Source organism: Tasmannia lanceolata, unplaced genomic scaffold, assembly GCF_043159265.1.
Source record: "Tasmannia lanceolata isolate RefF3 unplaced genomic scaffold, GAP_Taslan_0.1 ptg000002l, whole genome shotgun sequence".
Taxonomy (NCBI): Eukaryota; Viridiplantae; Streptophyta; class Magnoliopsida; order Canellales; family Winteraceae; genus Tasmannia; species Tasmannia lanceolata.
The window spans coordinates 26,257,389-26,271,965 of record NW_027518679.1 but is presented as its reverse complement, the minus strand read 5'-3'; the positions used below and the strand labels follow the sequence as shown (position 1 = coordinate 26,271,965).

The window sequence follows — 14,577 nt, the reverse complement described above, 5'->3', positions numbered from 1 at the left end:
TCGGAGATTGCGACGGCGGCGGTGATGAAGAAAATGGCATAACCCTAATCCCTTTTCAAATGGCTTAAAACCAGTGACAAGGGTATTTCTGTCCTCAAAATCCTAACCCAGGTTAGTTTCAGTCTTTCCATCAAGTTAAATTGAAGGACCGTTGACGGAGGGGGTCTAACTTATACAAATTGAAACCTCAAGGGGTGTACTCGTCATGTTTTGAAAGTCAGGGATAGAGTTGAATGTGTCATAAACTAGAGGGGGTGTAAATGTATTTTTCCCAAGAGGAATTCTAGACTGAAGGGAGCCCTTGCAAAAAAGAGGAGAAAGGGCTCTCCTATTGGCTACACATCACCATCATGCATTAATAACGGCTGAAAAGTCAATCATGATGGTGATGTGCAGCCAATGGGGGAGCCCTTTTACCTCCTTTTTTCAAGGGCTCCCTTCAGTCTAGACTTCCTCTTTTCCCAAATGCATTTTTCCCAAAAAAATGACACTTGTACTATCTTTGTAGCCCTCTTCAACCATTAGAAATGACACTTGTACTATCTTTGTAAACTAAAATGTGTTCTCTCAACGCTGCAACCCAATTAATCATTCTACAACTCCTTTGTTTTTTTTGTAATATCTTATAATTTTAGTTTCTCTTTTTGGTAGGCATTGACCGATGCAATTAATTTTTAGAAACTCAACAGCAATTAAAAAATTGATTACAAAATTAATTTATATATTTAGGTCATATAAACGGAAGATAAAGAGTTTTAAAGTGCACCCAACAATTTTATGAATTTTGGAATATTTTATATGTAGTGCACATGAAGTTCAATATTTTCAAAATGAACTATGCAGCCCACATCATATGATGATCCAAACCATTCATTTGTTGGGCCACAACGTCGTAATTAGGCTGCAGCACTGCATGAATCATCTCCATAGGATGATCCTAACCCTTCGATCTACCATGGGATTGCCCATCATAGAAATGTCTATAGATCCTCTATAGATTGTAGGGTTAGGATTATCCTATGGAGCTAGTTTCTATCAATGAATGGTTTGGATCATCCCATGAAGTGGGCCCACAGTACTATTTAAAATATACTGAATTCAGATGCACACATCGAATAAATTCTCAGGGATTTGCTGGGTAATTTCACGGCTAACTTTTGCATATAACATGTAAAATCTCAGTTATTCGTAAAATTGAGTATTTATTTATATTTAGGAAACTAAGCTAGTCACTGATTAACCCACTTCCATAAGTCAAAGTTAGGGCTTCAACTTGGGTTAGGTTTTACCCGAGCCGAAAAGAAAATGAGTCGGGTTCAAAAATCCCGGGTCTTGGATAGGGTCGGCTTTTAAATTGGAAAACCCGACTCAATCCCAGGTCTTAAGTATCTCTTGAGGTGATCATGTATGTTATGTGAAAATATAGTGTCCTTCTCAAATTTATACACTTTATGACAGAAAATTAGAGATTTTTGGTGTGAAATTTTTTTTTTAAACTATAATCTTTAAAATTAGTCACTATCCCGCGCGAAAAAATAAAAATGAAGACCCAACCCGACCGGACCCATCCTGAGAAACTATCTTGGGTAGGGTTGGGTTTACGAATCTCGGGTTTTGCTGTAAAGAAAAAAAAAAAAAAGGCCCGACCCGAGATAATTCTCTAGTAGGGTAGGGTTTTGGAAAACCTGACCCACCCGACCCGAGTTCAAGTTGCACCCCCAGTACTCAAAGTGTTTATTATACTTACTGAATTTCAGCAAATTACTAAAATCTCCTCGTTTCTAAGCTAAGTGAGCAATATGTCTTGAATCGGCGGCCACTCCAATTGATAAGGACACCCTTTTAATGTATGATGACTATAATAGCCCTTAATTTCTCATTAATAAATTATTAATCCATTTATATTTAGACCCACGTTTGATCAATTTAGACCGTTTGATTACCTAAACGGTCCTGATTTATTAGTGACTTTAAACCAGTAGTTTAGGTTACCGTTGAGCATCTTCTCCCTAATCCTAATATTTAGCGCGAATATCACGATTGTGCGTTCTGAAGCTCGGACAAGCTCATTATTTTTCAACACTAAAACCCTAGCCTTAAACCCTGATAGTAAAACGAAACCCTATTTACAGTCATCTGAGATAGTTATTCTAGGGCGAAAATCACTCCCACATTCAGAAAAGGGTAGAGCCCAACTAAAACCCTAACCCTAATCCTTAGTAAAACGAAACCCTTATTTTTACGTTCTCTACTTTCTCCCCTGCAACTATGATTTTATCGAGGTTCCTTGGGCTATCCTCTGTTTTCCGGCCGAAGAACAGTGGTATGTCTTTTTCTCTGTATTTTTCTTCTCAATCAAGACTTTCCTACACAAATATATCTCAATATAATCTTATGATGTTGGGAGGAAGAAGAAGAAACATGGAGAAGAATTCACTAGTACAATTCCTCCCAATGAAGCCTCTCGGCTTCAGATTCAAATCCGAATGCCCAAATCTTGTTTTCTATGACTATAGAGATTTCAATTTGGCTTTCCTCAAAAACCGTATAGGCGAACCAATCCATTCTACTCCCCCAAACCTTGTCTTCTATGACAAGGAAAATCTATATTTGAAATTCCTATCCGTTGATGGAAATCTTGAACCTCATCTTTCGCTCGAACTCGTCCCCAAAACAGAAACTTGGGTCACTGCATCTTGCAATGGATTGCTCGCTGTGTATAATGGGAAACAACAGTACTTATATAATCCTGTAACTAGAGAAACCCATTTCATCCCTGACCCCCCTTTAAGGGATATCGAAGAAAAATTCAAGGGTCACCGAATAGAATTCTTCTATTATAAGGGATTGGCTTTCGACCCACTTTCGAAAGCCAATCCTTGTTATAAACTAGTTTACCCTTTCGAAGATTTGGTGTATCGCAGCCACGAACATGTACTTCGTTTCCTTGTATTTTCTTCGGAGACAAATGAGTGGGAGTTATCTAGAGCGAACATCATCGTCTCCTACGATTTGTATTTTGGTTCTCATTCATTTTACATAGGCGGCCTTTTGTATTGGAAAATTCAATATTCCCATAGCATTGTGGAGTTCAACCCTGATGGAAATCATGCCACTCTCATCCCACTTCCACCTGAAATCTCCACTATCATCCCACTTCCACTTGAAATCTACCCTGATGTAAAACATGCCAATCTCATCCCACCTGAAATCCTACTCGAAAAGGGGGTGGATCGAGAATATGAGGTTGCGATTGGAGAATGGGAAGGTACGCTTTGTTGCACTACTATAATCGGAGGCAGAAATAAAATAGAGTTATGGATCATGAACGAAGACAAGGAATTTTCGAAGATGTATTCGATTGGATTGGAGACAGTACTCAGAAAGAAGGAAGTAGACGTTCTGCATTCATGGCCATTGCCCTGTGAGGGTGGAAAGGTTTTGCTGTTTTGTATGGGATCGGCAGTCTTCTCTTATGATCCGGAAACAGAAGAGTTGAGAGAGTTCCACATGCCTGTTGAGATGTCTGATGGGATTAGTCCTTGTGATTATTACTGCCCTAACTTCATGGTTTACAAGAAGAGTCTAGTTCCATTACCTACGACGCCTAACGAGCCTTAAAGGTAAAATCAGTTTAGAGCTGCCTTTTCTTTTTCTTTCATCTTCTTGTTGTTCATGTTTTAAAGGTAAAATCAGTTTAGAGCTGCTTTAGTAATCATAAGCAAACTCTATTGACCTGTGGAACAGCTTCTCTATTGGAAAATCTGAGCTTTATACGTTCTGTAATGAGAACTCTTGGTGTTTGTTGAGGTTCATTTGCATGTTCTCTTTTGAATTCAAAGGGTTTAACTTGAAGTAGAAAGGTTGAATTAGGGATGATTTATAGTTACAAATTATATTAGGGAGAAATTTAATCTTTTACCGGAGATTTGGCTTAGTTGTCAGTTTTTATTTTTGTTCTGGAGTAATTCTAATTTGAGTTTTACTAGTTTAGAACTGTTTTAAAGTTATAAAGTGTGTAAGAAATGTATAGAGTGTAATTATGTGAAATAAGGAAAGTGTTTTGAGGTGAAAAGGGTGTATCTGTATCATCTAAGACTCTTTTTTGATTAGCATGGAATTGAAATTTATGCAAGTAGCTTTGCCTTTTGCCTGTTGTTTTCTCCTTGAGGCAACTCCATATCTTACTCTTTTTAAATATTGAGATATATTCGTGGTTTTGTTTTAGGTTAAATTTAGGCTTTTAACTTGTGATTGTTATTCTATTTCTGTTGCACCAACCCTAGGGTGTAATTGACTCAACCCCGTAGCATGCAAAAAGATGTCATATAAACTTGATCAGAAAACTTGTAAGAGATTCTTTATGCAGAGGTTTACTGGCATAGTCTCAAGATAGGGCTGTTAGATTCCCCTTCCGAAATTTCAACTACCATGTACTCTCCCATGGTGTTAATGCACACAATCCTGCATCATGCAAAGATATGTCATAAGCCTGATAAAAAACCACATGAAATGCATGTTTCTGGCTTAGCTTCATTGTCTCCATTAGATCATGTTCTTGCATGCAATTCGGTTTGCAATTCGGTCTCCATTAGATCACGTTACTTTGGGCTCAGGCTCGTTTACTGCTAATCGACGATTTTGTTAGTGTTTCTATACTCAAAGACTTCTTCTTCACTCTAGTATGAGGTCATAAGTGACTTAAGAAGGCTGCGATTTTTCTCTATCAATAGGGGTTGGAAGGTAGTGTTTAGACTTTTTGAAAATGTGATTTTTGGAGATTTGGGAGTTTGTAGGGGGCTTGGAGGTGTTCCAAGAGAGGAGATGGAGGTTTCATCCGTTAGAGATTTGCACCGTCATGGATTGATGTGCATTCCTCTTCGGATCATTGGTTCATCTTGTCAAGTGCAAGATCCGGCACACCGGGAGAAAATCTTGTCGAGTGCGAGATCACATGAAGTTTGTAATTTTCTTTTCCTATCTTGGGAATTTTTATCCAATTTTCTACGCATTATCCTTATTTGCTATTCTTTAATTCCTGTTTATAGATCTCATTTTAGTTTGTCGAGAATAAATTTTCAAATCCGTATTTTAGATATTTCCGTCCCTAAAATTCTTGCAAATCAATCCTCTTTTTTTTTGAAAATTTCTGCACATTTGTTGTAGATTGCAGATCTAGACCGGATGTGAAATTTCTTCGTCGTTTTCGACGCTTTCTCTGCATCAGAACCTTCAAACGCTCAAGTTAGATAAAGGCAAACATAATTAGGGGTGCAACTCGGGTCGGGTTGAGGCCAACCCAACCCGACCCAACCTGAGTTCCAACCCGGCGGGGTTCAACCCGAGTTCCAACCCGGCGGGGTTCAACCCGACCCAACCCGAGTTCCAACCCCGGCGGGGTATAACCCGACCCAACCCGAGTTCCAACACAGCGGGGTTCAACCCGATCCAACCCGGGGAACAATTTTCTCAACCCGACCCAACCCAACCCTACCCAATTTCCATATTAAATCGTGTTTAGACCACTAAATATGTTGGCCCCACTTGTGCTTCTGTTGCCAGTATTTTTCCTCAAAAAATTTGCACGGATGTCATATAATTCATCTAATTAAGACACTAATGGATCCAATATGGCAAGTTAGAAATGAAGGGTCAATGATATAGTCTTAACTATTAAAAGCCTAAAAATAAAAGACTAAAAGTCTAAAACCGTAAATATTACTAAAATTTGAAAAAAAAAAAAACTTAGCCATTTTTATGTCGAAAGGAACGGAGCCTAAGCAGAAAATGGTGGGTTACAATTCGGGTCGGGTTGCCTGATACCCCAACCCGACCCAACCCGATTTTCAGTCGGGTTATAAATTCCCAACCCAACCCAACCCTGCCAAAAATTAGGTTGAACCCGACCCGAGTTGCACCCCTAAACATAATGAGAACTTAGCACTAGAAGGATGCATTGCCTTGGGTTTGGAACGGAGGGTTTCCTTTTATCGGCGAAGGTTATGTATTTCAAGGCGCCATGTCAATCGCTGATGAAACCATTTAAAAGAAAAAAAAAGGGGATGAAGGTGATTGGAGACTTTTGGGGCGTGGTGCGGTCGTGTGGAGAACCAGGAGATACAAGGAATGGTTGTGATTTGAAGGTTCGGGCGACGTGTGCCAATGAACTGGTGGGCAATGGGGAGCTTATTACGCCTCTAAGGGATACGCTACATCAAGGGGGTTGCATATGATGGGGACCTAGTGTACTCTTTGGCGGCGACATGCAAGTGATCTAATGGGTGATAGTGACGGATTCCCACTTCCGCCAATGGCCCCTTACCCGGTATGGGTAAAGGGTGTCCCTCCGGATAAGGCAGTGATGGCTTTGGGCTCCTGTGGGTCTGCTGCCATGTGTCATCATCTGGTCGGTCGCCTGATTTTCCCCCCAACATGTATAATTTATTTATGCAACTTCCTATGAGACACCCTTTTAAATTTACTTCTCTACACAAATGTTGCACACGAAAAAAACATTTCTACCCTTCTACGACCATTAGAGATGACACTTTTACTATCTTTGTAAACTAAAATGTGTTCTTTCGACACTGCAACGCAATCAACCATTCTACAATTCTTTTTTTGTAATATTTTATAATTTTGGTTTCTCCCTTTTAGGTAGGCATTGATCGATGCAATTAATTTTTAGAAACTCAACAACACTTGCAAAATTGAAATGCCGTTATATAATTAAAAAAATAATTTCTAAATTTATATTTTCGGTCATATGTAAGCTAAAGAGTTTTAAAGTGTACCCAACAATTTCATGAATTTTGGATACTTTTAAGATAATATGGAATAATTTTCAAATATAAAACAAAAACTAAATGACAGATTGAGAATCTCATGGATACTTAAAATATGAAATATCATCACATAATTGAAAAGTTATTTATAAATTTGTATTTTTTGTCGTGTAGATGGAAGATAAAGAGTGTTGTCCCCAACAATTTTTTAGATATTGGATATTTTTAAGACAATTTGGAACAATTTTCAAATCTAATAATATATACGTAAAGCTGGATGTGGTATGCTGAGGGTGTGCCACGTGGTACCCCCTCTGAATCTACAGAATTTCAAAAGTTTTTTTCTTTACTTTGTATCTGTATTTTCTTTCGAAAGTCTAAATTCCAAACGTCAGATTTGTTTTAGATATTATTAGAAATCAGCCCCTCTGTTTCCTTATTATGAAGAGGTGCGGTTTGAATTGGTGCTCGGATGATTCATATAGCAAGAAAGGTGGGACTGTTTGGTGAAATATTTTGAGGTTCAAGCAAAGATTTGAGGAGGGTATTCAGTTTAAAGTTTACAAAGGGGATCGTATAAAATTTTGGGTGGATGCTTGGTGCTCTGATGAACCCTTGAAGGCTTTTTTTCCTGATTTGTTCTCGGTGGCTTTGAAGAAAGATGTGTTGGTGTGTGATTGTTTTGAGAGGGTGGACACCAAGGTGGTTTGGAAGCCTAGCTTCAGAAGGAATTTTTTTGACTGGGAGTTAAATTCCATTTCTCGGTTACTTCTTTTGATTGAGAATTGCTATATAAAAAAAAGTGGGGTGGATAAAAGAATTTGGATCTGGGACCCATCCAGCTTCTTCTCTGTGAAGTCATTTTATTCTTGGTTGGTGCATTCTTCAGGCTCCCCTCTTGTAGCTAACGTTTGGAAATTCCTTGGGCCACCATCAGTTTTCTTTTTTGGTTGGGCAGTTTGCTGTGGGAGGATTCAGACCATTGAATTTCTTAGAAGAAGGGGAATGTGGCTGGTAGATTATTGTCCGCTTTGTATGGAAGATGGTGAATCTATTGATCATCTGTTTATTCATTTCAAGGTTGCAAGGGAGATTTGGGGCCTCATTCTGGATTGGTTTGGTATCTGTTGGATCTTCCCAAACTTTATACCAGAACTTGTGTTGAGTTGGGATTTTGTGTCTTGGAAGAAGAAAGGGAAATTGCTTTGGAAGCTATGTTTGATAGCTTTGTGGTGGGTTATTTGGAAAGAAAGAAATTCGAGAGTTTTCAATGGAGTGGCTAAGTCATCTTACTGGTTATTTATGAAAATTATTGCTCTGGTGATTTTTTGGGCGAAGAGTCTTCCTCAGTTTCAATTTGTTTCAGTTTTTGATCTATGGGAAGGATTTAGAATTGTGTGTTGGGAAGGGGTGAGGAGATAGAAGATAGTTTAAAGATGGGAGGCTCCTCCTGAAGGGTATTTGAAAATAAACTTTGACGGGTCTAGTTTGGGTAATCCGGGCTCGGCTGGTATTGGTGGCCTTGCTAGGAATTCTGCAGGGGTGGTGTCTTGGGCTTTTGCTGGCTCAATTGGTAGAAGCGACTCATCTGAAGTGGAAGTTAAAGCGGCTTTTTAAGGAATAAAACGCTTGAGTAGGGATATGTTCGATAGGGTGATTGTGGAAGGTGATTCTTCTAACGTAATCAGTTGGCTATCTAGGAAGGTTGCACCACCGTGATGATTTCTTAGCTTCTTTGAGGAAATCGCTGATCTTGTTTCCGGTTCATCCATATGTTAACTAACCAACTTCTTCAAAAGCTTAAGCTGTTGGAGAAAGGCGTTATTTATCTTTTTATACTTTAACACTCCCCCGCACGTGTGGCCCACTTGGCAAACACGTGGCACATGTGGTCCCACTTTGGGCCGACCATCGCATGTGGATTTTGCTATCTGGGAGGTTTGAACTCGAGACCTTTGGCTTTGATACCATGTTAACTAACCAACTTCTCCAAAAGCTTAAGCTATTGGAGAAAGGCGTTATTTATCTTTTTATACTTTAACAGTGTTTATATTTGTTAGAAGATCAGCCAATGGTGAAGCTGATTCCCTTGCGAGATCGGGTGTCCATAAAGAGGGTTTGGAATGGTTTGATCATCTCCCTCCGTGAAATGTATTTTAGTCTTTTTTTTATGTAAATTTTTTTTTCTTTGTATTTTTATGGACCATCTCGGTTCCATTCTTTCAATATATTGCCATTTAAAAAAAAGAAGAAAAAGAGGTGCCGTTTGAAGATAAGGCCTTTTCCTTAAATTTCGACGATATTTTTGCTTATTTAAGAAAGAAATCGAATGGTTGGAAGTTGAATCAATAAGGATTTACTCCACTTTTACGTTCCCAAGAGGGGTGGTTGTGGCGAGATTTATACCCTTTCGGACCCATCTCTTTTCATTTTCTCTCCTCTTTCCTCACCTCTCCTCTCGGCATATCTCCACTTCGTCAACGATCTCCCAAACATGCCTTAATGAAATTTCGTCATCTTCAATTTGGGGTGATTTGTGCTGGTGGCACTTTGGGGAGACATCCATGGATAGGGTATGGAATTATTTTTAGTTTCTCTACTTTGATAGTCTCTCTCTCTCTCTCTCAGAATAGTATCTGTTACGCCCATTCCTCTTTTCTTTTTAATTAAAATTGGATTTTGTATTTTCTTTATTTTCTAGCCCTTCCTAAATTTCGAGGTTTCTTTGAGGAGAGATTGTGGAAAAAGAATTCTGGATTTGATTGGGGCAATGATTTTCTTCGATTTTCACAGGGGAGATTGGTGGGCTCTTTTGTCTATTGTTGTCATCTTGGGTCCAACGATTGTGGCGATGACAAAATTCAGTGAGGTCACAAACTTTCCATTTGTTCTGCCTATTTTGGATGCCTTTATCATAGTATAGGGTGACTACGACTTTGAATGTTTGAAGCAGATGTAATGTGGAGCAGCTCCTCTAAGCAAGAAGAATATACATGAAGCAAGATATTGTCCCTCTTTCTTCTTTTCTAGGTTTCATTTTTTCCAGTTTTGGTTCAATTACTGCTGGGAAGTGGCAGCTATCAGTTGTTTCGGATCATTTTTAAAAAAATTTGTTTAAAAGTGAATTGCTAAGATCATCTTCCCCACTCACCATTCAAAAAAAAAAATTCATCTTCTCCACTGGGGTCTTTGCTATTTTTGTTTCTTTTCAATGTATTGCTCTGATTTCTTTTCAATGTCCCTCTTTCTCGTCCGTTTCTGGGTTTCATTTTTTCCCACTTTTTTCTTCAATTTATGTTGAGAAAAATAGCAGCCATCAGGTGTTTTTTATCATGGCAAGAGCTTAAGACGGGTCCCAACCTACACTTTCCCTGTGGGATACTCAAATTGCCTCATAACCAAGGTGCAGATTTTAGTGATGGTTTTGTAGATTTTCACTGTTTCTGAGGTTTTAATCCATCTAGGTTTTGATTTTGTCTATGGGTTGCACTATTTCTCCTTTTGTGGAATATTTTTTGATATTGTCAATGGGTTGCTCTATTTCTTTTTTTGAGGAATAAGCTTTGATTTTGTCTATAGGTTGCTCTATTTCCCTTTTCCGTTTAATAAACTATTTCTATTCACCTTTTCTTATGGCTCTCCTCTGGCCCTTTTTTTTCTAATAATATTGTGTCCTTTTGAATTTGTATCATGCCTCACAGTTTTACTATTTTCAGGTGGAAAATCTAATGGGCCAAATCATCAAATCTCGAACTGTCCTTACGACCCAGATACTTCCATGGGGTTTGGTTTCCTGCTGACCATTTTTTTTAATATGTAGACTTCTATGCTATCTTTCGTTCTTTTACATGAGTTAGATTAGAAGAATTTCCCCAACTTCTGTATACTGGGATGCTCTTCGATAGGAAATGGTGCTCAAGCGTCGTTATGCAGATTCATAGATCTGTAGGTTCTAATGTGATGAATGTTAAGTGTTTAGTACATTTTGGTAATAGGATGGCTACTTTCGGACATCAATATGAGAAAAATCTACTTCATAAATGCTTTCCTTTTTTAATGTTATATACTATTGACATTCCCAGTCATACTGGGATTCACCAATAGTTTATCCTACAAAAGTCATTGGTTCATGTTCTTATAAAAAACAACAGAACTTAAATGCTAAGGCTCTGTTTGTTTTGCATTCAATAATTAGTTTTGGAATCATAATCAGTTCTCAAAATCCAAAACCAAGTATGATTATCTAATTTCTTGGATATTTTTGTCAGAGAATCCTTACTATACTAAAAGCCTGAATCCTTAACAATTTCTTCCCTACTTTGCCTTGAATTCTCATCATATCCCACCAGCTACTTCCATCTAGACCACTCCTCTTCCTCCGACTGTTGTCATCCCCACGATCACTTTCGTTCTTTTATGGGTAATCTCGCCACTACGATTCTATTTGCCCCCTAATTACGTCATAACAATGGAGAAGGCATGTCATTCTCTCCATCCTTTTCGCGACTCATCGTTCTCTCCGGCTTCTGAGCTCTCGCCATCTCTTCCTTTGTGAAGTTTCTACCACCCTCAGGTTTTCCCATTTCAGCCTAAAAAAAAGTAGACCCATTTTCATTCTTCATGACACTGCTAAACAAGCTCCTAATTCCAGACGACACATTAGCACAGGATTTCCTTCTTCGTAATCTGCAATCGTACATAATCGAGACCATATGGTATGGTTCTGTCATAGTGTCTATTTATCGCTTCTATCCATTTCTTTTTCCTCTGATTTGTTGGGTTTTCTTTGTGTTTTTTTAGTTTCTGTTGGGATATAACATGTTTGGGGTTTTGTTGCTTAAACAGGTGCATATTGTATTTTGGATTTGGAGTTTCTTTGGATGAAGGTTTCATTTTGATGATCAGGTTTTGGGCATATTTATGGTTTTTTTAGTAATATGAATCTGTTTGCATCAAATTACATTGGTTTTGCATTTGATCTAGGACACAATTAGGGTTCTGTAGGGTTCTGATGGTATTCATGTTTCACTTTTTATTATGCATCATCAGATTAGATTTTTTTTTCACTTCACAGTTCAATTACCTCTGTTGAGTGAATAAATTCCATTTTCCTGTAACATGATCTGAAATTCTGAATTTCAAGCTGAGAGATGAATTTAATAGCAATCAGTTGTAATTGATTATTATTTAGAACAATTTAGTCAGAGCTTAGCAAATGTACAAACAAATGGTAATGGATCGATGCAATGTAGCTAGGCTGATCATAATGAGAACGGGTTGATTTTCGGGGTAATTTCACTGAACCTTCAATGCAAAATGAAATTTTAAATTTCCAATCAAACCAGAGTTTGATTTTTACTAATATAAGAAGATGAAATTAGTCTAAGGGTTGCATACATTGGAAGTTGAGGAATCTCATCACGTGTGTTTTTTTTAAACCAGGAATTTATATAGGAACCCAGGGTGGCACCTGAAATTTTATTGATTGAAATAAAGAAGTACAAGAAGAGGACATGTCACCTTGCCTCTAAAACCCATACAAAATATTAAAGACACCACAGTAAAAATACTTATCTCATTAATGTGAGGTTTTTTGTGTCATATTCAAGAAAAATTGTAAAGATCGGTTCTTAATTTGGAAAATTATTATATTGGAAGGTGATAGTTTCTGATGAATCTCATTTATGTAAGGATGTTGGCATCAAATTAAAGAAAAAATTATAATAGCCACTTTTTAATTTGGAGAATCATTTCAGTGATAGGTGATAATCCCCATTAAGTTAGAGATTACGCACACTTAAGAAATAGCTGCTTCAGCTTCTAAAAACTGAAATCGTCCTCATGTTAGGAGTGCCTTGCTTATCTCTCAAGGCTAAGAACGCATTGGGTTTGTAGTTCATAAGGAATTGCATGTATTTCCTTGGGGATGGTAAGCTCAGCTCTTCCTAAACATTCCTTCACAGGAGGACAATACTCGAACCATACTGGAGCCATTTCTTTCAAGTGAGCATGATTCATTTGAATTTTGTCCCATTATGGTTAAACCAAATCCATGGAGGAAACTGCAAAACATGGAACACTTTGGGTATGATTAAATATATAACTGGACCTTTTATTTTCATGGCATCTGCCAACATGTTTCACTGCTTAATCATGTAGGTCGACAAAACACAAGTTTACTTTTTTTTACTTTTCTTTTCATTTTAGTTTCTACGAGCGAAATGATATTCACAGGGGGAGAAACAATATGCAATGTTTGTCAAACTAGATTTGCAATAACAATAATAACAAGTTCAAGACAATCCCAACTAAAGTAGGAAAATAGGTATGCATTGTTCACCACAGTCTGTAGCTACATCCACGGAGAGGAGACTTCTAAAAGATTTCACTATGTGGTTCTCACCGGATTACACATGTCACCAATCCGATATGCTAGATGCTTGACAAACACATGTACCAACAACTCTTCCATAGCTGCGTTCTCACTGAGAAGCGAACTAGCAACAACAATGGACGACTCTCGCCGCTCACAGCTCACCCTCTATTAGGATCTTATTATATGAACACAATAACATCAAATAATATCACTATCACCGTCGGTTTCTTAAGGACATCTGGAAGATTAAGAGAAAAGTTCAGTTGCATTTATTTGTAATTATTAGCAACTAAGAAAGCAGTATGTGGTCAACTATGGTAGCTTTGGAATTGCTAACATCATTATTCATAAGGTGGTGTTTGAGGTTCCTTCAGTGAAGAAAAGCAACTCTTTGAACATATACGACAAATTTAGATTAATTTGTTTGAAATATATTGTAATTGACAACACATTTTTATTATATTTTCGTACTCAACATGGAGATGGGCAAAATTCGAAAGGGTTGCATCTTTGGGTTCTTTAGAGAGAGATTTTGATCAAAACATTCAAAAAATGGTGAAGAATGCAAGCAGTTGGATTCCTTGAACTAGGTTCGAATGATAAGCTCATGCCCATGGCTCAATGCCTTCCAACCATAGGAACAAAACCAGGTGAAGTGACTGACCATAGCTGAATTTCCTTACATGCTCTCCCACGGCATAGAAGAGACTTTTTCGGCTGCTCGCATGGGAGAGAAATCTGCCCATACCAAGTCCTGAAGCAATTTATTGGGGCTACTACTGAAGCTATTCTTCCATCTGTCTAGCTGTTTAGCGTAGCTGTTTACTAATCTTCCTACTTGCCTGTGTGTGTTTGGATTTTTTTTAGACTTGGTCCTGTGAGTAGTTGAGTTAATGTAATTTTTGGTTTTGCCTCTGAAATTACAGAATTCTTGTAAACTACGATAGCCTTTTGATGTTTCTCAGCTCAGCTATTGTTGTAAACCACCATGAGTACCTATTTGGACTTGAGTTTTTATTCTTCCATAATGGTCTCAAAGAGTTGTTTTTTCCAGCAACCGATTGTATAAATATTGTATGTTAAACCTCTATCAGAGGCAATTTTTTAGCTTCGTTCTTAAGTACACCATTTTAGTGGAGCTTCTATTTTATTACACATTCATTTAAATGTTAATGAGAAATCTCAAATCTCTCTTTTTTGTGGATACGAAAATCCTCTTTGTGGATTCTTTATCTCGTGTAAATGGACTGCACATGCATTTTTACTAGTGTTTTGCAATGCCAAAACCTTAACGCTTATTGCCCAGGAAGTAGCTTGGAAATTGGATTTGTTATGCCATGCTTATAAGGAATGTCTTTCTCTTAAAAAAATTATTAGGTTTTGGGTTTTCATTTTTTTCTTATGTGATTATCGATT

At 37.8% G+C, this 14,577-nt stretch overlaps 1 protein-coding gene across 1 annotated transcript; it reads left to right on the top strand.

Moving 5' to 3' along the window:
* Nucleotides 1-2,027: 2,027 nt before the first annotated feature.
* On the top strand, nucleotides 2,028-14,182 carry LOC143847650 (uncharacterized). Its single transcript, XM_077356534.1, has 2 exons — nucleotides 2,028-3,623; nucleotides 10,502-14,182. The coding sequence occupies exon 1, from the start codon at nucleotides 2,269-2,271 to the stop codon at nucleotides 3,619-3,621; it is 1,353 nt and encodes a 450-aa protein (XP_077212649.1). The 5' UTR covers nucleotides 2,028-2,268; the 3' UTR covers nucleotides 3,622-3,623; nucleotides 10,502-14,182.
* The last annotated feature ends 395 nt before the right edge of the window (nucleotides 14,183-14,577 follow it).